The 24,952-nt window shown below is 34.9% G+C and overlaps 1 protein-coding gene across 3 annotated transcripts; it reads right to left on the bottom strand.

The window, feature by feature from the left end:
- Positions 1-3,489: 3,489 nt before the first annotated feature.
- Positions 3,490-24,914, bottom strand: LOC110454482 (exportin-T-like). 3 transcript variants are annotated; one of them, XM_021503992.1, is made up of 27 exons: positions 24,828-24,914; positions 23,909-24,063; positions 22,949-23,034; positions 22,501-22,557; positions 21,471-21,540; positions 20,979-21,197; positions 20,282-20,365; positions 19,713-19,982; positions 19,077-19,156; positions 18,306-18,501; positions 16,109-16,171; positions 15,671-15,742; positions 15,110-15,238; positions 14,665-14,733; positions 13,981-14,100; positions 13,671-13,765; positions 12,815-12,983; positions 11,736-11,878; positions 10,987-11,272; positions 10,236-10,425; positions 9,897-9,964; positions 9,347-9,395; positions 9,013-9,131; positions 8,712-8,759; positions 8,084-8,155; positions 7,773-7,826; positions 3,490-7,257 (listed from the first exon to the last, which is right to left on the bottom strand). In XM_021503992.1, exons 2-27 carry the CDS (start codon positions 23,966-23,968, stop codon positions 7,231-7,233), a joined length of 2,895 nt encoding a protein of 964 aa, XP_021359667.1. In that variant the 5' UTR covers positions 23,969-24,063; positions 24,828-24,914; the 3' UTR covers positions 3,490-7,230. The 3 variants fall into 3 exon arrangements, with proteins under 3 accessions (XP_021359667.1, XP_021359684.1, XP_021359675.1); XM_021504009.1 differs by having other exon boundaries at positions 12,815-12,980; XM_021504000.1 differs by lacking the exon at positions 24,828-24,914 and adding an exon at positions 24,604-24,780.
- Between the last annotated feature and the right edge of the window lie 38 nt (positions 24,915-24,952).

Raw genomic sequence — 24,952 nt, 5'->3', positions numbered from 1 at the left:
GTACCAATGCAACTTAAAGCACTCCTAATTGCATTAAACTACCTTCAGTTTCAAGAGGTTCCTGAAATTTTGGCAGATCTGACCAATCTTCACAATTCTAACAACTTGTTCAATTGACCAAGAAAAGCTAACAAACTCTACTTTCAATCAACATGAAGATATTCTTCAATGTCCTACAAATACTTGTCAACATCATTTACCATACAATCTAATAGTAGATGATTCTTTTTAAATATGATTTGTGTTCAGGTTTGCAGAGAATGAGCTATTCAAATCGGGTAAGAATTGCGAAAAATCTCAAGTTATTTTGCATGCACTTTCAAAAATGGGGAAATACAGTTAAATACTCCCAAAAAATAACATTCTTCACTACATGTAAAACTCGAAATCACATTGTGCAAAAATGTTATTTTCTGCAGAGATATAGGATTCCATCAATTTGAAGGATTTCAAGGGGTGAAAAATTGCATTTTTCTAACTAAAATGGTGATGGTGTTGTCCACGAAATGGAGACTGGCGATCTGGTTGAATCGAAACCTGTAAAATGAGGAGTGTTTGCATTGTTTGCTGCATCTAAATATAACATTAAAAAACCCATTTTATGAACAAATACCTTTTACCACAGCAACAAATAAATTATTTTGTCCTACAGAATATGAATTGTGTCTCATGTCATGATGGAAAAATTCTATTTTGTCATGAAAATTGGTTCACAATACTTCAACAACCAAAATACATGGTATTCAACAAGAAAAACTGCATATCCTAAAGATCTGATATTTTTTTTGGAAGGAAGTACATGTACTGATATTGGAGGGAATCCTATAAAACCAGAAGTTAATGGTATACAGTACACTGAAAATGGTAGGGGTCCCTCAGATAACCCCATCAGCAAGGCCCTCTTAATGTACATGAAAGATACATGAATATTGTATCATTTTGACAAATACAATGTACATAACTAAATTCCTATTTAAGGTAATTTATTTGTTAAATATGGTTGTGACATAATTTTTGACATTGTGGAATAAACATGCGCATTAAAATTTTGGTACAATGTTCATTGAAGTGCAGCTAACTGAAGACTAAAGTTGAGGATTGCCCAGGTACAAACTCTAGTTGAGGATTGCCCAGGTACAAACTCAAGTTGAGGATTGCCCAGATATAAACTCTAGATAAGGATTGCCCAGTTACAAGTACTCTAGTTGAGGATTGCCCAGGTATAAACTCTAGTTGAGGATTGCCCAGGTATAAACTCTAGTTGAGGGTTGCCCAGGTACAAACTCCAGTTGAGGATTGCCCAGGTACAAACTCTAATTGAGGATCCCCAGGTACAAACTTGAGTTGAGGATTGCCCAGGTACAAACTCTAGTTGAGGATTGCCCAGGTATAAACTCTAGTTGAGGATTCCCCAGGTACAAATCTGCATCAAATGTTCCCAAGATACATACATTGTACCTTTTTTAAAGATTCCCAAGGTACATGTCTATATAATGCACGTTTTTGATATTTCAAAGAAATGGGAATAGTAGCCATTTTAGGAAACACAGAATTTGAGGATACCATGGCCAATTTTGTGAGAAATTTATTTTCTTATTTCAATTTTGGGAGAACATGTGTCATACAATAACACATCTGGTACATGTTAGCTATGATGAAAAAAGAAGCTTTGGTGGAAATCAATGATGGTAGTGTCTGACGAGAAGTTGATTTAATACTGCCTACCAAAAAATGAATCTACTGGTAATAACCGCATACTGGATATCTTCAATAGTACTTTTATGATAATGACTAGTCAATAAACTGTTTCATTGAATGGAACAAACACAAATGTATGTGAGGTAAAAGTTGTAAAAGATCTATTGTTTATAACCCTTCACAGCTAATTAGAACATCATAGAGTTTGGTACAAGGCAGGTTGAAAGATGTCGGAATATAACTAATGTTTTTGGCAAATATTAACTATGTTTGAATTTACGAAAATAAGCTGCTACAATACAAGCTGGAGTATATTCACTAACATTTTATGTTCAGTGATATACTGCTGTCTCTATGACATTAGTGGTGGTTATTACCCGTCATGAGACTTCAGATTTCTCTGTCCTGCAGTCATAGCCATCGAGGTACCAATTAATACAGCACTCAATGTAATACTTAAATCACGTGGGCCAATGCCTCTATTGTCTTTTCAATTTGAAAAATAATATTCGAAAATTTGAATTTAAAAAACAAAATTTTAATCGCATATTTATTTGCTAAATGAAATGGAAGAATATGATAAATGACTTAAATTACAGTATGGTATATCTAATACTTTTTAGTAACATATCAATAGTTAACTACTCAACATTGAAATAATTTTTTAGTTTATTTTTATCACTGAGTTAGGACCATAATTATTCAACAACAATATCAACAAATCTAATACTGACCAAAATAATGAGGTTCATGCACAGACATTCAACTAACACCGAGAACTTGGTGGGAATTTCACACGGAGCACCAAAAAGCACTGTATATATATAAACCATTTCATTGTTACATTGCATATTAAATTACAATGTTTTGAATGCCATCATCATTATACATATCATAATTTCATTTTCTTAAATTCTCATGAAAATATATAATTGTATTCGACCTAATAATAAGCACAACATACACCTACAAAAAAACAGAGTGTGCTTTAAAAAAATCCCCAAAAAGTTACTTCTCGCAATTGTGTACCTTAAATGTTACAGATGAATTATGCATGAATTAAACCTTACTTTTACATCCATATCTTTTCAAGAATGTTTCACATGAAGAAAGCCTTAAGAAATAAAGACCTGTAGTAATCAGTTCTTTGGCATATAAAGCATTATTTTTGGACAAAAGAGTTTTGTTTGTTTTTGTTTTGTTCTGAAATAAGGATAATTAAAGGATTATAAACGACATAACTCTATTATAATTAACATGTAATGGTTTAATGGTATAAGGCGGTATATCCGTAAAACATTTTTTTAAATGAATGAGGTAAATGACACATAATCTAAGGCATATTTATACAAGCACTATTCATCTGTTTTTAGTGTGTATATGGGCTCATTAGCTGGATACTGTATCAATACATTCATACAGATATCATTAATGTATGGCACAACTTAATATTGATGATCTATAAAGTTTAATTTTTGTTTGAAATACAAACTAATCAAATACGCCAACATCAAAGGGAGACCAGCAGATTTACAGTTAACTTTTTAATTCTTCAATACAATTTGGGTTTACAAAATCTGATTTTTCTGTGTTGCAGATTATCACAAGTTTGGTAAGGGAAGCAACTCTATAGGTCAGAAGACCATTGACCATCTGGTATTAATTCTAGGGCCGTTTTCGTTTTAAACAGTTGAACCGGTCAGACCACAGTTGTGCGTTTATTAAATAAGGTCGGACCTAGTAATCTGATGCTGCTTTCAGGCGAGCCTTGAGAAAGCCTTGCAAGGCCTGCATTAACATTTGCAGGTCCACCAGGATTTATACGCGAAATTGTTACATTTAAAAATGGACAAACCGGTTGTTCCGCACAAACGAACAGGCCCTTGGTGGACTTTGACATGGAACACTTGCAACTCTCCATTCGAGGAGGTAGGAACTGAAAGAAGAGATATACTGTCTTGCCACTCACTCCGCACATAGCTACTACAAATACTTTCTACAATTTCAGTGATCCAGGTCTGCTGAGATTTACTATGAAAAGTGACGTCTGGACCAACAATATGAATCTCATGTGTTTAAATGGAAGCTTCTACAAAATTGAGAAACCCCTTGACATTAACTTCACTCTTTTACAACAGTAGGCAGTATCTAAGATGATACAACTATTCCACATTAAATCTTAATATTATGGTGTATAATGAACATAGCTAGCTTATATTACCCACAATATCTTGTAAAAATACACCTTTTAAAGTTTTACATAATATATGAAACAAATATCAACAAGTGGTGCATCTAAGGTAGAAGGTTCACCCCCCGACACAACCAATTAACAACTGACATAGTTCTCTAACAACTAACAATTCATTAACAGCTCACTAGTGTTTCCTACTCAACTCTCAATTATCTTTTTCATTATACCCTAGAAACAGCTACATTTACTGTACTCCTAGAAACAGACACATTTTTTCATATTCATTACTTATATATTAGCTCATTCATGCAGACATTTCATAGCCATTTCATTCATTAATAAACATTTATCTTATACTCTCATGACTTCTCGTCTTCATTCATAATAAAAAGGATCTGACTAAATGCTCAAAGGTCCAAGGTATAAAGGTCAGGGAAGTTAAAAGAGATTAGGTAAATCCCTAATATCATTCATAATATGGTTATAGTACTAAGCATTTCATTCATAAGTGACTTCTACCACACATCTCCATTGTAGATCTTATAATTTGACACAAAACTTTGTTTCACTTGCCAATTGTTATCAGACAGCAAGACATTTGAAGGTGAAAGTGCCTTACAGAATTCTGTTATGAAAATTGGTCAAACTTAGTATTGTTTCCATTTTGATAAAAATTGGTCAATTTTGTTGCACTAGTAATACATCCTTGTGAAATTGATCGTTTAGAGAAATATTGAACAAGGATGTTAACCCTTTAAATGATCAAACCATTTTAACAAATTTAGATTTAAAGATATATGTTCATCACAAGTCGAGATTGCAAATATGGCATAAATACAAAATATCAACTAAATATCATATACACGAAGTCAAACCTTGACATAACCGTGAAGAAAAACAAATTGAAATGGATGATATTTAGCCTGCAGGTTCATAGGTTAATCAACAAAAACCTGATATATTAACTCAACAAAAGAATGTACAAAGAGAGTTCTCTCCCTGCTATGTGAACACAAGTAAAACATGAAAACTAAAAACTTAAGGGTGTATGCAGTAAAAACATTTTTTGAAACATCGTAGAATTTTCAGGGTTTTATGATCCAGTACGAGTACTGCAGAAGTACCTATTGGAGCAGCCTCGAATTTTAGCAAAGTTTTAGAGATAGCGAATTCATAGTTTGATGCACCAACACGATATGTAATAGGAAACTAAAATAATAATAATAATTTGAGGTTCGTATAAACTGCTTTATCACAACCTAGATCCTAGGTTGTCTAAAAGCGGTTCAAAATTAATTATTATCCATTTATATATACTATATACAGAAACTTAAATAAGTCCAGTCATAATTTAGCACAATATTTAAAGCACGAAAAAGCTCTAAAATTAGGATACCACTAAAAAATGTACTTTAACAGTATACATACTTTGTTTACTACAAGTAGTACTATAGACAAGTATATTATCTTTATAAATTGTCAAACAAATTTATAAAGTCAAATTTTCTATTTTCAAAATAACATATCATTAGATATTGATTTGTTCGAGTGAAGTACGGAAACATGACCTAACATTGTTCTTTAACAGAACACACCGCTGGTTCTCCTGAACACTGGAGTGCCTCCTGCAAAACTACTGTCTGTAGATCCACTGAAATAAAACTACTTCACTGGGGAGTCATCAGTTCCTCTGTAACCCTATACTCGTCATTTCCTCCATCTTCCATACATTAATCAGACACTCAACAGTTACATTATGCACCAACACTGTTTTATATAGAGGACTGAGCACTTCATTTGTTATTAATTTGATTTACATAAAAAAGACTAGAGGCACTGAAAACATTCCGAAAATTCACAGTATACACTACAATCTTACCAACATAAACATTTGTACTCAGTATATATACAAATACTAGTATTCTTTTTAGGAATTCCACTTATATTTGTAATGTCATCGAATTCCTTGAGTATCCATCATGTGGGAAACAATCCAGACCCTGCACCATTGTTTGTCATATCCGTCGACTGGTTATGGGTTTATGCAACAGAATTTTTATCCGAAGTGGCTACTTGCAAACCATACCACTATGTAGTTTATATATTTCCACTGTTTGTGACAACCCAACAAACATAATGGACATTTTGACAGTTGTACAGTGTTAAGCTAAATACATCATGGTAAAAAATCACTCGACATTTCATGAAACAAGAAGTTACCTATAAATGCAATTTAATTCCAAAAAGTTTTAACGCCCTATGCTTGGTTGTAAATATCCTCATTGGAATGATAAATATCTATACATGTACATATTGCTTTAACTTAAAACTGTATCCTCTATTTACAATCAACATATTTCATTTGTTTGTAAAACAGAACTCGTGAAATTAATTCAGTAACAATGATGTTACATTGCTTGATGTTTCTGAAAATCAATCACAATTTTTTCAAAAATGACACGTTTGAAGGTTTCACAATTTTAGATGAGTGAAAATTTCCTTTTTTGGAGTGTTGATTTAATTATCATTAAATGAGAATATTTAAAAAAAGTAAATATGGAAGTGATAAAAGTAAATTTCATAAAAGCAACAGTGTTCCATTCATGCAGATTGCAATCCAAAAGTGAAGAAACTCTTTGGTTAGTTCTCTACAGCAATAACTGTAGCAACAGACACAACCAATCAGGAACGACCAGCTTTTTTGACCAACATCAGGGTTTTATAATACATCCCCAACATCACACGTCTCGTTAGGAGTATAAGCTCGTCCAATCATTTGTAGATCAGCATTTTAATTTCCTTTTTTAAGTATTAAAATTCTGTCTTGTAGAACAGAATTGTTTTGTATGGATTAAGATCAAAACAACACATGTGCATCAGTATCTTCACAGTGCTTTAGGGTGTAACTGTACCTTCCAGTACAGCAAGCTTTTATTGGACCCTGCTACTGTTGAGACATGAAATTCAAGCCTTTGTCTGACCCAATTAAAACACAAACAGATCAAGCAGCTACACATTAATCGTGCTGGAGTGTAAAAATCAAGCTTTTAAAAAGCATGGAACACATCTGGGAATATTGCAAGCTGTCAAACATATAAAAGACCACAATTATGACGGACCGTCTTGGCCGTCTCATCTGTGACTTCAGGGTTGGCCAGCTCAATCCATGATAAACCGGGTGAACACAACTCTGTGGAGCGGACCGCTACACGTAACGGACAAAAATAACACACAAAGTATCACAGTCTTGTTGCTTAGTAACCAGCATCTGAGGGCTCATGTGTCAGCCATCTTTGTCTGGTATTTAATGTCAGTCCACAATTGGTTTTTAGCATTGGTCATGACTTTGCCTTCAGGAAAAATGACTGTAAAGAATAAAGACAGTCTTATTAAAAACAGACTATTATGAACACAATCGCCCTATGCCAAGGCCATGCGTTCTGAGTGAGATTAGAATTTTCTATATGATATTGCATGTACATTGAAATGATAAAATTCTATACCAGCTTTTCTTTTGATTATTTTAATTGATGTAAATTTTTGTTGTTAACTATACCTGAGATTTGTTACCATGGTAGGCATCGCAAAATCAAACAATCAGCAGCAGGCCACATTTTACAGTTATTAAAGTTCTGTTAACACAAATATTACTGAATATAACATATCTTAGAAATCTGATAAAACCATACTCTGATTCATATACTTATCATTAGCATAACATCCATTAAGATTCAGTCCTTCAGGTTTCTTCAACGGGTCAGGGATTAATCCTTACCGAGTTAGGTTTTACGCTTTCAAATTATGTTAAAAGGTGTAACAGTAATTCATTAAAATAACCATATAGAACTGTACTCAGATAAATGACACATTGTTTTCTTACCTTAAAAAATGCCCTAAATAACTTGCTTTCTGATTGTAATGCTTGACAAAACTCCTGTGAAAGAAAACAGACACGGATGAATTTCATATAGACTGTAAACATACAAAACATTTTTTTGTGATATTAAATTTTAAGATTTGAGCATGATTAGCGTGATAGAGGGAAATGTGGGTTACAACTTGTTGACATACTCATTATGATGGTGCTACGTTTAAAATCAGGGAGAAAAAGTTTGATTACGTGATATTTGTTCAAAGTTCTGGACTGTAAAGCTCAAAAGTTGATAAAGAATTGTAACTTTGTTGTTTTACCTGTGTCTGTTCTGGAGACATCTGATGTTTGGGTAAATACTCTCGTTGTAAATAACTAAAACATTCCTCTCCCTGAAAACACACAAAATTACAATGAATATTGGTATTTCTTTCACAACATAACCGGGGGCCGTATTCATGAAACTGTTCTCATGCTCAAACTCAGATTGTGTGCTCAAGCCCAATTTTTTATTTTGGTCATAAATTATTCTCAATAATTTGGAAGAATTTTGGAGAGATCTAAAGCCATATAACATTTTAAATTTTCAACTTGACTTTTTTCTGTGACAAAAGAACTAGGCGAATTTCAAGAAATATTGTTTGAGCACAAAATCCATGAGCATGGTTTCATGAATAGGGACCCGGAGTACAATTTTAACACAGTCACATTAGTAGTAATGTTGTCCAGTCCAGAACCAAACTTTTAAAAAATCGCAATGATTCCACTTCATTATATTACCAGTACATACTGCACTGAGGGACCTGACTGGATCACATTTAGGATAACATATTTTTAATGCATGTGTGTAAATAACAGGCTCTGCTATGAATTTATACAAGTGTGATATAACACAGATTAACTACGAATCCTGTGCACATGATGAAAATAGACCTGTTCCGTACTTACCCTCTTTTCGGAGATGGATTTGAGACAATGTGCACATTCACCAAGAGCCTGCAGAATAACGAGAGACAATCAGTAACGTTTAATCTATATATTTAAATGATAGACTTCCTATCTTCCCGAAGGTTAAAAGCACATGTCATTTTTGTTATAAAATGTTTTGAACATATTTAAAATAGACTCAAGCATGGACATAATTCAACAGAACATTTATATTGTCAGTGTACAACACAGTCAGTTCCATATAATAATGTATGCCAATGTATCATACTCTTCAACAGAAAATAAATCTTTTAAGACCTACCAGTGATGTTTGGCCATCGTTAAGGTCAAAGGTCGGCTTGAGTGGTGCCATAAAACATGCAGGTAAAATGCTATCGTAGATAAACTCGAGGAACCCTGGGATACTAGTGTCCTGGCCTCCTACAATGTGAACACGAAAAACATTTGACTATCACAACTAGGAGAAATTGAGCATGTAAACATGACAAGAGAAATTTGGAGTCATTCTTAATTTGTATCCTGGTTTTCCAGTCAACAGATACGTACATCAACATGAATTCTGTGAAATATATCTAAAATGCTTCTAATGAAAGAGCAGAGTGATAAATTAGCAAGATATGTTTAAGGATGCTTACCCCAGCATTCCACTAACTTCCTCAATATGCCGAAACACATTTTCTGGCTCTGAAACAGAACAAATTAATGTTATACTTTTCTGTAAAAATATTCAAGCTCAGTATTTGAAATCTCAGAGTTCTTGAACTTCTTCCCAGCATACACAAATATACACTGGCAGATAAATTATAACATCCGATATTGTCTATTTTTAATTTTATTTAAAGGTAACAAACATTTGACTACAAAATATGTTTTTTTATATAGAGGTGTCCAAACAAAGATTGGTTGTGAGAGTGTCCCTTTACAAATTAAAACTAGTAAACACTTCTTAGATAAGAATGATAACCAACTATCATGTGTTGCACAATCTATTTTTACAAGGACGTCATAGTTTGTCAGGGAGGCAATATTTTACATATTTCATTTTCCAACGAGGAAGAAATCTCATCACATCACGACATAATGTAACTTGTTTGAAGCATAACGTCATGATGGATTGTAATGTCATTTTTCAACTATTAAAGACCTCCAACCTTTACAATACAGTGTGACAATGGCTGGACTTACCAGTGGGTCAGGCAGATCAACAGCTCCCTGGACAATGGTCACCAATACATCATGTAAATTCTGCACATCTGAAATCATACGAAACTTGTTTTCGTAAAAAAATAAAAATGTGAAGTTTGGCAAACAGTAACTTTGATCCGACAAAAGTTCTTCTGATGTAACTAGTTTACTATTTTAACCCCACCCCAACTTCCTATCAACTTGCTGAGATCTAAATGAATTCTTAATAAACTCATTCACCCCTAAAGACTCATTTGAACTCTTCCAATTCAAAGTTTGGAATAGTTCATTATGAAATTTCAGGGGTAAATGAGTTAAAAGCTCAATTTCTTTCCTCACCTTGATTTCCTAGTACATCAACACTGTTGTTTGAAATCAATGTGGATAGGAACAGGAAGTAGCTTCGGCGTAACATCTTCCTTTCCTCAGCAGTCTCCTGGTCGAGAGCGTCAGCGGGTATGGTCAGTGCGTGGTAGATTGCCTGTACCAGAGGCATGAATACTTTCTGTAGGAACGGGCCAATGTCCCTCTGTAAAAAAAACAATCATGTAGCCTGTATTTCCTTACAAAACAACACCTACTCTGGTCTCATTGGACAGTTCACCATCGTCATATAGTGTAAACATTTTGTCACCGAGTTTATTGTTAGGAATCAATATAAGACAGGATTAGATATACTAGTATAGACATGTGGTCAGTCACAACGGTTTACTAAGTACACCAACAAAACTAAATAAGTGGTCAGAAAGTAATCTTTTAATATAGTTTTCATCAAATGTGTATTGCTTTGAATTCATTGCCCTGCCAATATAGAAAACCTATTGAGTTATATGTGGTCAAGTGGCATAGCACATGGTCTTTCAGAAAGATGGCCAAGGTTTGATTCCCCGAACAGACGTGAAAAGGTGCTAGATCGTCTACAAGATCACATGTGTTTCTCTGGTTATTCCTGTCTCCTCCTCCCTTAAAACCCTCTCCATGATTCTGTCCAAACAAACCAGAGTGATCAACATAAGTTCAAAAAACTTGTTTCATAATTGTTGTAAATAAAGCTTTGTTTGTTTATATCTATCTAATGAATAATATGTACCTTAAATTTCATGATCAGCTGGTTCATGAGAGGAATGAAATCATGAAGTTCTTTGGCATCAGGTTTCTTCAGTAAATTCTCCATAACAATGGGTACGAAAGGTAAGATTTCCTTCTCCATGCAGACGACCATGCGATGGAGATACTGACGGACACCAGTCTGAATCTGTTGACGGTGTGTAGGTGCGTTCAGGGCCTGCAGGAAGATGCGAAGCAAGTGGGTGAATGTATCCGAGCAGCCACACAACTGCATTGTCTGAGAGTTGGAGAAGCCCTTGCTTACACGGCTGAAATCAGAAGTTACGATAGCACTATTAAATCTATGTTTACAGGTATACCACAACTGAATCTAATTTAAATCACAAAACAGGTCATATTTATAAACAGCGACACTTAGACCTGACCATATGGGTCTAAAATATTCAGCATTCCTCTAACAGGTCCAGGAATATAGTTAAGGGGATGGAGATCACAAAGTGCCCCTCCTATTTATTTGAAGAAAGCCCCTTATTTACAGAAAAATTTGATGATCAGCTGTATTCTGATATCAAGCATTCAGGATGGTAGGGGGCTCTTGTTGAGAGATTTCTGACACTGTGCAAAGCATTAAACTGTAGGCCACAAAGAGTCATTAGTGTAAGATTATGACTTGTTTCGTAATTGCTGTAAAATATATGTAGTTAAGATGGATTTGTCTTAAAACTTGCATTACCACGCCACCCATATGGTGCCAATCCCTGTACCTCTTACCTAGCAAGAGCTGTTGCTGTGTTGATGCTGTGAGCGTAGGCCAGTTTTTTACGCTCATCTGTTTCTGCTTCAAGCTTCGCAAGCAACCCTTCAAATTTGGTGGCGATTGGTGAAAGGAGTTGCTTCATCAACTCCTGCTTTTTCTGCAATTAAATTTTATTGGAAACCAAAATTAAAACACAAACCAGACAGACTAGAATACAGTTAATTTAAACTGACAAATAAATACTTTCTGGATTGTACTTTAAACAACTTCTTTAAATTTGCAAAATGAAATAATTGATGTTTAAAAGCATCAAAAAAGATATTTCCTCGATAGATTAATTCCAAACAGACTCCTTACACTATTTATGGTAAAAATGTTATAAATTTGTGCCTCCATTTTGTCAGTACAGTAGAGAGCCTATTATCTTTACACAAAAGGAGACACATGAATTGAGCATAAGATGAGCAGTTGTTAAATTTAAATGTTTGACAAGCATAACTGGGATTAGGATAATTAACATTCTACTGTACACAATTAACAGTCCAGCTGTAAGCACTAGTAAGTATAATGTGACCGGGTGGGGTGTCCTCGGCAGTATGTTTCAGTGAGGTAGCACTATAAAGTCGGCATCAGTTTCGCGCTATCACAAGGAGACAAACACGTACATATCACAGCCTCCCAAAACACACATGCATACACTACACGTATGCATCTTGCGCACAGGGGAGGCTGTCCTTAAATGACCATAGCTGTTGATAGGACGTTAAACAATACTAGACCAAACAAAACCCAAGTAAGAACTAGTAGTTTAATTAAATACAGGTGAAACATAATATAGAAGTACTGGTAACTTAATGTGGTTTAAATCTACACTGGGTATACTAAAGGCCAAAAGTTGGAAATTTTAGACAGGCAAAAATGTGATGGTCTACAGTATGTATATTACTGAATAAGAGATTTAAACTATTTTCAGTACATTTTCACCCTTGTTTAATGTCTGTTGGCTGACCTGGTATAACCTCTCCTAGTTAATATTCATATTTCAAAATTGAGGAGCGAAAGTAGGACAGTAGGTTCCAGTGTAGGTGCGTACCTCCGCTGGCAGGGAGCTGTTGACGATTAGACTCCCAGCGGTCTCGTAAAGGAAGAGCTGGTCCTCCCCAGACATCAGCTGTTGGTAACCGTTGTCAGGGGTGTTAATCACCAGTAGACCCTGGATACGCTTCAGAATGTCCTCCAGGAATGGCTGCATGTGTGATCTGCTGACAAAGAACACCAAATCAGTATTCAAATGATAAAAAAAAAAAATATATAAAAAAACTATCCTACCTAGAAAGACAAAAAAAGTTGAAATTACCTACGCAAGCATATAGACGACACTGCACGGATATGGTTGAAACATTCAAGATAACCCAGGGAATATACGACAGGGAGACATGTATGTTTATCATAATGTGGAACAATGTAACAGAAAGAAACAGCACCAGAAGCCACTCGTGTAAGATATACCCACAACAAGCTTTAATATCTAACAGAAAGAACTATTTTACAATCAGAGTGGTGAACATTTGGAATAATTTACCATTGGAGGTGGTAAACGTCCAATCCTTAAATTCATTTAAGAATAGGCTAGATAAATGCTGGAAAAATAAGGAAATATATAACTTTAGAGCACCGACTGAAAGCGGACTTCAAGTTCAGTATGATATAACGATCGAGTCCAGCGGAGAGGACCTATAGAGTTCTTGTAATGGAAAATAACTCTTAACTCTAAATCAAACCGAAATCACTGAATTAGCAAGACTGACATGGCCATATTTAGCAAGAGAGACATGGCCATATTAAAATTCACAAAGAAATATATAAGAGATTTCCTGGTTGTCATTGTTGATGGTTATAATATCCAATATTCCATTCAAACCATGTTTAAATATTCCAGCCAATTGTACCTGAGTGACTTGACAAATCTGGAGAAGAGATAGGATGTCCGGCTCCTGACTTGTGATGAGGGGTGGCGAAACCCTCGCTCATCGGTGAAGGCCATCTGACAACAAAGAGCAGACATACATAATGTGTTTCATGTACCGGTTTGAAAAGGACGTTCATTGGTCAATTTTTTTGCAACAACATGCATGGTCACAAATGAAATGTAAATATATTTCAGCAAAAAGCTTTTTGCAACTGCTTTATTCATTATATTTCACTGGTCTGGTGGCCTTTTTGGCAATATTTTATTCCTATATGCTTCTATTAGCTTACCACAGTGTCTGGAATGTGCTGAGGTTCACAGTTGAAGAATTTGTCATATCGCACAACCGTCTCAAAAAACTGGAGAACCACAGCTGTGTGTCCCTGACAGCTGACTCTGCTGGTTACCAACTGGAACATAATAAATTAGGGCTATATGATAGTGAGGACAGAAATCCTTGGCTCATAACAGTTAAAACTGTGGGCAGGTATTGTTGGATTGACACATAGGGTCATATACTGTAAGCAAACATATTTAGGGGTATTCTAATCTTAGCACTTTTCACACTTTTAATTTTGCACTAATTACGACTGTGCTTATTGAAGTTCCTGTATATCATTTTTCCTATTGTACATATTGTGATTCAGATTGCGCCAGTTCATCAATGCTGATACTTGAGCATATGTTAAAATCTGAGTCCACTAAAAAACGTACTTTTACAGTATGACTTATTGAGATTTTTGAAGAGAAATATCTCTTTAGCCTGCTAAAATATATCACATACTGGATCATTCTACGAAAAAACAACAACATTTTTTTAATAATTTTCTTTTGGATATGATGACATCTGATCAGATACCATGTGGTTGTCCGTCAGGATAGGACGGACTTCATAAAAGGACCAATAACAGATACATATTCTTTGTTCAAAGGGCCAGATCAATCTGCATTCAATTTGAATTAAAAGTACTTACCAGTCTCATCATTTCCTGTAGGGCGGTCACCTTGTTGGATTCCCCACTGAAATGTTGTCCCTGTGTAGCCTTTAGTAAAAACAAAAAAGCATTTTAATTAACACATCATACAGTGTTCACATTTTATTAAAGAAGAACATGCTTTCGTAATGCCCAATTTGCTTAATATATAAAAATACAACTACTCTGCATTTGGGTAATTCTGCTGTAAATTTAATGTAGATTTTTTTTTTTTTTTAATAATATATGAATAGTCAAATATTAAGTAGATATATGATACACAAATTGAAACAATGAAATAAAATCATGCAAACAAATACTGCCTTTAATAATAGAAATACATCATTTGTTTGGAACCCCTCCCCTCGAAAGATGTGTTGGTGCCTGGATAAAGAATGTTTCACATCTAAGAGCACACAGCTTTACTTACTGTGGCCATACTTACAGGCAGGGCCTCCCCCAGTGTGTACAGGAGGAGGATCGCAATCTCAATGTCACACACGTCACGTTCCTCCCACTGAGGCAGCGTCTGGGTCACATATGTATGTACCGTCAGCAGAACCAGGTCACTGTCCTTTAAACAAACAAATGTTGTTTAATTCTTTTTACAAACAAATGTTGTTTAATTCTTTTTACAAACAAATGTTGTTTAATTCTTTTTCTAAACCAGGGCTACAAATACACCTTTCTGCAGGTCAAGCCAAATACAAAAAAAAAGGGCAGATGTTTTCTGAAACATTGTAAAATCACTTCTCTCACAAGTTTAAGCATCACTTAGTGCTTTTCTCATTTTCTACAGACTGTGCAAGGATAAACATTATTACAAAATTGTTTATTTTTTTCCGATTAATATCACTTTGATAAAAATTAAATTTCCTAACTTTTTATTATTATACTAAAGATTAAATTCACAGAAGAATACACAAGGATAAGAATATAGGGTGCCTGCGATTCTATGTGACATTGTGAGGTTTTCCCATAATAAACAAAGATGATATATACTTACTAATGCAGCCAGATTGTTGAAGGTTGTCTTCAGCTGTTTCCTGTACTCCTGAAACATGGCTTCTTCCTCTCCCTGTGTAACGGTAGAAAATCAAGACAATACATGTATATACTGTAGTATGAGATTTTCAATCTCAGTGATTTGGTGTGATCTAGGATGAGCAAGAAGGCTAGGATAAGCATGGTTTTGGTTAAAGGAGCCAAGATTTGATCGATTACATCTCTGGTAATATCCATGAACAAGTTACCTCATGTTCAAACAACAACAAAATTAGACCTTCATCACCATGTGTTAAAACTACAACTCAACATGATCTTAATAATGATATTTTCAAACTAAAACTAAACAGATCTAGCTTCCCTCGTGTTTGAACTACCTTATAGATCTAACTTTCCAGTACTTCATGTTCCAACTACAACACAATAAGATCTTACTAACCTCGTGTTCAAAGTTGTAGGACTCGTCATACTTCATCTTCTTTATCACTGTGTACAACAGGCCCTGGAAAGACAAAACAATGTTGTCAGGCTTTTTTTCACACGATTAGAGATGTCTGTTGATCTTGTGATTCATAGTACATGTATTACATGTTGTACATTTGTGAAACTACACTGCGACACCATTATGTTGCTATTGTGATTACTTGAAATACTATATATATACATATCACATACATGGAATGGTGTTGTAAAACAACAACTGTCAAGTTTCATCGAATTTGAACCATATTTAAGCAAGTTATCTTGCGAAAAAAAAAGTGTGGACAGAGGGACAGACACTGCCTCAAATACCATATCACATACACATCATACACTGTAAACCTGCCTAAAATACCATATCACATACACATCATACTGTGTAAACCTGTGTAAACCTGCCTAAAATACCATATCACATACACATCATACACTGTAAACCTGCCTAAAATACCATATCACATACATATCATACAGTGTAAACCTGCCTAAATACCATATCACATACACATCATACTGTGTAAACCTGCCTAAAATTCCATATCACATACATATCATACAGTGTAAACCTGCCTAAATACCATATCACATACACACCATACTGTGTAAACCTGCCTAAAATACCACATCACATACATATCATACAGTGTAAACCTGCCTAAATAACATATCACATACACATCATACTGTGTAAATCTGCCTAAAATACCATATCACATACACATGATACTGTGTAAACCTGCCTAAAATACCTTATCACATACACATCATACCGTTTGAAATACTATATATATACATATCACATACATGGAATGGTGTTGTAAAACAACAACTGTCAAGTTTCATCCAATTTGAACCATATTTAAGCAAGTTATCTTGCGAAAAAAAAAGTGTGGACAGAGGGACAGACACTGCCTCAAATACCATATCACATACACATCATACACTGTAAACCTGCCTAAAATACCATACCACATACATATCATACAGTGTAAACCTGCCTAAATAACATATCACATACACATCATACTGTGTAAATCTGCCTAAAATACCATATCACATACACATTATACTGTGTAAACCTGCCTAAAATACCATGTCACATACACATCATACTGTGTAAACCTGTCTAGAATACCATATCACATACACATCATACACTGTAAACCTGCCTAAAATACCATACCACATACATATCATACAGTGTAAACCTGCCTAAATCCCATATCACATACACATCCTACTGTGTAAACCTGCCTAAAATACCATATGACATACACATCATACACTGTAAACCTGCCTAAAATACCATACCACATACATATCATACAGTGTAAACCTGCCTAAATACCATATCATATACACATCATACTGTGTAAACCTGCCTATAATACCTTATCACATACACATCATACCATGTAAACCTGCCTAAAATAACATATCACATACACATCATACCGTGTAAACAATACATATATTCTGTACCTCCATGTAAACCTGCCTAAATACCATATCACATACCCATCATACTGTGTAAACCTGCCTAAAATACCTTATCACATACACATCATACCGATTAAACATGCCTAAAATACCATATCACATACACATCAAACCGTGTAAACCTGCCTAAAATTCCATATCACATACACATCATACCGTGTAACCCTGCCTAAAATACCATATCACATACACATCAAACCGTGTAAACCTGCCTAAAATTCCATATCACATACACATCATACCGTGTAAATCTGCCTATAATACCTTATCACATACACATCATACCATGTAAACCTGCCTAAAATTCCATATCACATACACATCATACCGTGTAAATCTGCCTATAATACCATATCACATACACATCATACCGTGCAAATCTGCCTATAATACCATATCACATACACATCATACCATGTAAACCTGCCTAAAATAACATATCACATACACATCATACCGTGTAAACATGCCTAAAATACCATATCACATACACATCATACTGTGTAAACCTGCCTATAATACCATATCACATACACATCATACCGTGTAAATCTGCCTATAATACCATATCACATACACATCATACCATGTAAACCTGCCTAAAATACCATATCACATACACATCATACCGTGTAAACAATACATATATTCTGTACCTCCATGTTCTGTCGCTGCTTTTGACTGATGGGTTTCATCTGTTTGAGGAGAGCTATGTAGTCTTGTGAGAACTGTGTCACTCCACTGGAAACATCATCATCTTCATCACCAAGGAAACGAAACATGAGTGGAACTTTATTCTCCAGGGCCTGCAGAGCCATTTCTGAAGCCTCAGTGTCTCCAGTTTTGGACAGTCTACAGAAACAGGGCAGATTGTAAGTATTGGGAACAAATATTTTGAAGGATTTTTTACCAATGCAAATGAAAGCACTTATTCATATCAATTTAAGCCTGGGTTAGGATTTAACCCATTCAACCCTAAAGTTGCATTAGAACCATACCAAATCAAAGTCTGGGCAAGTCTAGTTGAGTTATGTAGGGGTGAATGAGCTAATGTCCATATTTCTGTAAAGCTAATTTTGAGTTCTTGGATTCAATATATTTTTAAATCCATCACTATTATGTTAAATGGGACTCAACAGAATTTCAAAATTCTTGGCAGTCATATTCACTGTTTTTTCCCCCCATCAAAATTATGATTGACTAGGGGCCTGTTCGTTTATGCGGAACAACTGGTTTGACCATTTATAAATGTAACAAATTCGGGTATAAATCCGGGTAGACCTGCAAATGTTTATACAGGCCTTGTAAGGCTTTTGTCAAGGCTCACCTGAAAGCAGCATCAGATTACTAGGTCCAACCTTATCTAATAAACGAACAACTGTGGTCCAACCGGTTTGACCGTTTAAACGAAAACGGCCTAGACTTACTTTTGCCAGCTAATAATAAGGTTGACTCCAATACCATTGATGAGCTTTGACAATTTGGCCATGAAGTCACCTTCCTCATCCTGTCAACACACGCAGTTCAAGATAAATCGTAACAGGGACATATGCAAGTACAGCTTATACTGTCAGCAGTAAAAGAGAACCTCAAGACAGACACTCCCTTTAATAGTTTTTTTAAACAAAGGGAGATGAATTAACAACTTACATGAAAGCAGAATACTTGTCATAACGTTTTGACCAGTTTTGATACAGTACTAAATATTTGTAAATGTTAAGGAGTGAAAAGCAACAAACCATCACATACATCTGTACTTTAATTCTTGTCAATTAAACAGTGATGGATCTCTAAATTTGTTAAACTGGTTCAGGGTGACAATTCATACATGTCACATAACATTTTTATATGAGACTAAACATATAGACATCATTAACATTAGACAGTCTCAATTTTTTCATAAAAATTTGTTCAACTCATTCACCCCTGAAGACTCATTTAAACTCTTCCAATTCAAAGGTTAGAATAGTTCATTATGTAATACCAGGGGTAAATGAGTTAATGGTCTTGGGACCTAATATTCTCAAGATATATATATGACCCCGTATTGTGTCAACACTAACCTCTGGTGGGGAAAGAATCCCCTGGCTCTCCAGAACACTGGTGAAGGACTCCACCAGTTTGGTCTTGGCAATGGAGTCCATGCCCTTGTTGATGATGTCCAGGATACAGTCGCAGGCACTCTCCCGAAGCAGAGGCTGAGACATGAAGCGGAGCAGGGCAGCCACAACCTTGTCGTTGGCGATGAGGTTGATGTCTATCCAGGACACATACTTCCCCACAACCTCCAGACACATACAGCACACCTCTGGGTGGCTGGTCTGGTAGGTTATCTGTGAAAGATATAACAGAGAAATAGTATTGTTGTTATACTACCCACAATGTTTATTCAAGCTCGGAAAACAAAATTTATACAAAGAATGTGGAGTAGTGCAGAAAAATTAGTAACTAATACATGTACCAGTATATTTATCATGATCTAGTACTCAGTGTCCTGTATTAAAACTGGTGTGATAAGAGCCCACTAATTATGGGTATACATCGGACAGTCTCTCACCGACACTTACCATGATCTGGTACCAAGTGTCCACTAGCTGGGGTATACATTGGACAGTCTCTCACTGACACTTACCATGATCTGGTACCAAGTGTCCACTAACTGGGGTATACACTGATCCCTCATGGTGTCTTTAATCAAAGTGTTCCTCTGGATTTCCTGAAAAAAAATCTTTATGAATTAAATTGTTCATCATATCGTAATCAAACACACAACAAACCAACTATCACATGACACACTCTTTATCACCATATTAAACAGATTACCTCAATTGACCATTAATACTTCTTCAACCATAATCAAAATAACTTCAATGCTTCTTATAAACAAATTTAAAATAACGAAAGTGGACAACACAAACATGATATCCTTTGCAAAAACCATCAAAAGAGCAATGCTGTGACATTAATTTGCTGATGCTCAAATCATTTAAGCTATAATAAAACTTCACAGTTATGATTTAAGGTTTCATTTTGTCCAACATGTTTACGTAAGATAAGTATTCGAAGAAAATCATGTCTGTTATATCTTATATCATTGAATATCTGCTGGGTTTCATTCTTGTGGAACAATTATACAACAAATACAAAATATAAACATGAAATGAGCTATTCAACGATTTAGTTTTGATAAAAATATACACAAGGAATTTAATCTTTTAACTCAATCACCCCTGAAATTTCATAATGAATTATTCCAACCTTTGAATTGAGAGAGTTCAAATGTGTCTTCAGGGTGAATAAGTTAATTCACAGTCTAGGATCTAACTAACCTGGTTGGTGTGGACAATGTCACGGTCCACTACTTCACTGTCTATGGCTAGAAAGATTCTCAGGTAGATATCTACTAAATGGGGGCTGGGGGTGAGAGCCTGGGACAGGTCGGAGAAAAAGCTGGGCCAGCGGTGAGGGTAGTCCACAATAAATGCCAGTGATATCACCTGTCCCATCTTATTCCTGATGAAACTCCTGTCGGCAGCAGAAGAGGATCCCTAAAAACATACATCATTTCATGTTGAATTATAATGACCTGGTTGATTCAAGTTTCTAATAGAGCTTAACTTTTAAACTCTACTTTTGTGATTTTATTTTATTATCAAGTGATGCCTGGACCTATAAGGTTCATATTGGTTATTAGCAATTATGTCCAGTGGTTTAATAATTCAAACAATTTATACTATAGGTGGTCAGTTAAAACAAAGAGAAATTGAGAACTTCATAATGGTATAAAAAAGTACTGTATTAATTAATTAATTTTTTATTACCTGTAGCTGTAGATATTGACCTATCATGTTGCGGATCATCTGCTGGTCTTCAATGTTGACACTTGCATACCTTAACAAAAAAACATGTGTTTTCACAAGTTTTAATAAGGTTGTTGATATTCCATGATCTATTAATACTGTAGGTTTCATTAGAAACAGTTGTAAGTTATAGATAGCATCCATATTTCAGTAGATGTTGTTCAAAATAATAATAACATTTTATTCTGGAAATCAAGACAGATATTGCAGATACTGTATTTATTATGGGTTAGATTGAGGGGAACGTGTTATTTTATCACTGACCCTATCAAATGTACAAGAAATAGATCTTCAAAGGCATTACACATGTTTGGGCTACATCCATGATACATGTACAAAAGTTTATGCCCAGGAGAACATATTTCTTTTTTAACAGGTCCCCCTATCATCCTAATCTAATACATAACAATAATAAGAGCGCTTGAACAGGATAGGTATTCTAACCCTGGCATACCGGAGATTGAGAGGCGACATCATAAATGTTTATAAAATAATGAATAACCAACATGACCAGAAGGTAACAAAAGGAATCTTCGAGTTAGATACATCATCTAGAACAAGAGGACATGCACAGAAAATCCGGAAAAAACGTTGCAAGCATGATATCCAGAAATATTCATTTAGCTTTAGGGTTGTTGAAATCTGGAACAGTCTCCCCGAATTTGTTATTACATCGTCAATGATTAAAGACTTTGAAATTAATCTTGATACTCATTGGAAAAATCTTGAATTGAAATACAATCATTTGGCCGTCCATAAAGAAATCTCAGGAAATGACATTTAATAAATAATATTTTCTAAATACGTTTAAAATATATTAGAATATGGATAAAGAGGCAGAGTGTCTGCCTGCATCCATTATTTATCCTATTGTAGCCTATTGTAATACAATCCTCAGACCTCACCACCCAAATATTATAAAGTAAATGCCTTCCTGCTCAGGCCTATCATATCTATTTCGATTCTGGAACACCTCTTAAATCATACACACCTTTCCTTCAGGAAGTGTTCCACAACTTGTAAGCAGAAGAAACGAACATGGTCATTGCTGAAATATACAACAGAAGCTTGCATGTAAAAAAAAAACATTCTTATTATAACTCAGCTTTCTGTTAATTCCTTTCTATTGTTTGTCAGTATCTGACACAGTTATGGAATGTTCATGTAAACTCTTAAATGCTTAAATCATTATATCAGCTGAACATTAAAAAATGCATAAGTGCAGGTTTAAAAATTCCAAACCTACACAAAATCTTATAATTCAGTTTTTTTTTAACATTACACTGGAATTAATCAAATTAAGCTAATGTTCTGACACATACATGTATACATATATATATTTTACAGTTACAAGAATGTTTAAAGAAGTGATGATAAACATGAAATTTATAACCATTTATATAAAATATAATTTCACATCATTCTCCTTATAGACTGACCTACTGTAGTGTGGATTCATAAAGGATTCGGCGCAAAGTTTCCAACCATCGCCGACAGACTTCAGCTGCTCGAAATATTGCAAAGCCTGAACAGAAGAATGACAAGACCATTCAACAAAATACATCATATACATCATCAAGAATTCCAGTGCCATTGATTTAAGTGGCACATAAAATTGTCACCACTATCATCTTGATCGTATATATATCAGTAACTAAAATCAATACCGACACCATCTCCCAACTTCTGACAATTGATTGAGCTAAATCAACATATTTTGTCATAAGTCCTCTGAAATAAAGGTCTCTATCGTTGCTACAGCCCATTATATCTTTTTGTATATTATTTCATTAACAAGCAGGTCAGCACATTTGTACATAATGTAGCCATACAAGTGACATATATACCAACTAATGGCATGAATAAAGCCTTATAAAGCCTATGTTTACTAGTTTAGAACCTGAAGAAACAGGGATATTTCCGGGAATGTTGATTCCATTTCTTCAGTGGATGCAATTGTTGTTGTACACAAAAACATTTTTCTTAAAAGGCTTTGAACTTTCCATAGACCAAATAAAATGTATATGACCACTGGCAGTCAGACAACTGTTACTTCTGAAGACAGCCTATTAGAAGTAACCCTTTGTATGTCATCCTGGTACAAAATACTAACTTCTACGTAGACCAACTAGATAAGAAGAATGTCTCTTTAGCTCATTATTTGGTCAAGTGTAAGTTTAGTAATCCAGAGGTCCTGTATTCGACTCCTAGTGTCGGCATTATTAGCTGTTACGTATACAATCTACTCATATCCATCTTGCTATTTTGATTACCAAGTAACAATTCAATTTAATCCAAAATTAAAACGATGAGGTCAGAGGTGTTATTTTGTTGGATTATCTGAGTATGTACCCCAACTTAATAAAATAGCCAGCAGGTTAAAATAATTTAACTCTTACCCTGGCTTGAGTCTGTGGGTCTGCAGCAGGACTCAGACCCCTAAGGGCATCCTCATCCATGCTGAAGATGTATTGACACGCCCGCTGTCCGGTATTCTCAAAGGACCTGATTTCGTAGGTCTGTTGATTATGATATAATTCCCCAGTTGTGCATGCTAAAAATAAAGAGAAATTAAATAATGTAAACTTTACCTCCTGTGAAATCAGGATAGTCTGTTTATAGTGACCAACAATTTGATACTAAGGTCATAATAAGTTAAGTTTATTACCGGTACAGGATCAAGATCCTCTATACCGGACTCAAATAAATCTATGAAATCGAGGGCATATTGGCATAAACATCACCATTGATGGAGCCCCTGTACCATAATAATAACAACTTTATTTAAAGAGGGTTACACATTTAGTACAAGACTAATCTTCCATGCGGCCCTCAAACACATAAATATAAAAGTTCTTGAACCACGTTATACATTATATAAAAAATATATATACATATAAATTGCATATAAACCACACAGCAAGAGTGAAATTCATAAATAAATTTCAAATTCAGAATTCAGTCAACTTCTTCTTTTGATTAAATAAAATCAGCTTCTATTAATTTGGTACTGGATGTAGTTCTGTCGTCTCTAATTTATTACAATATGTATTACAAGAAGGATGCTCTCCGATACTCGACCTGTAGTTATTACCATTAAAAGTGTGCCATTTCAGTGTTTAATTGGTTTCAACGTGACCTATACCATGATCCATCACAAAATATAAACAACCGATGTTTCTACCAAAACAAATCTTATCCTACAGCATTACACAGACCACTGTAGCCGTATGTCACCGCCATTTTCGGTTTCTCGTGTTGATCTTGTAAGTGTAATGTGCCAAAGCCAATAGGAATAAACGTTATGATGAAACCTACCTCAATACCAGTATATTTATACAACAAATGTATTTCAATTCGACCGGCCACGTTTCGTCATACGGCAATCGCCATCTTGAATTTTGCAGATCCCGTTGACACGATATTTGAGCTTCGATTTTAAT

Source organism: Mizuhopecten yessoensis, unplaced genomic scaffold (genome assembly GCF_002113885.1).
Source record: "Mizuhopecten yessoensis strain PY_sf001 unplaced genomic scaffold, ASM211388v2 scaffold917, whole genome shotgun sequence".
NCBI classification, from domain to species: domain Eukaryota; kingdom Metazoa; phylum Mollusca; class Bivalvia; order Pectinida; family Pectinidae; genus Mizuhopecten; species Mizuhopecten yessoensis.
This window is presented reverse-complemented; position numbering and strand designations above follow the sequence as displayed.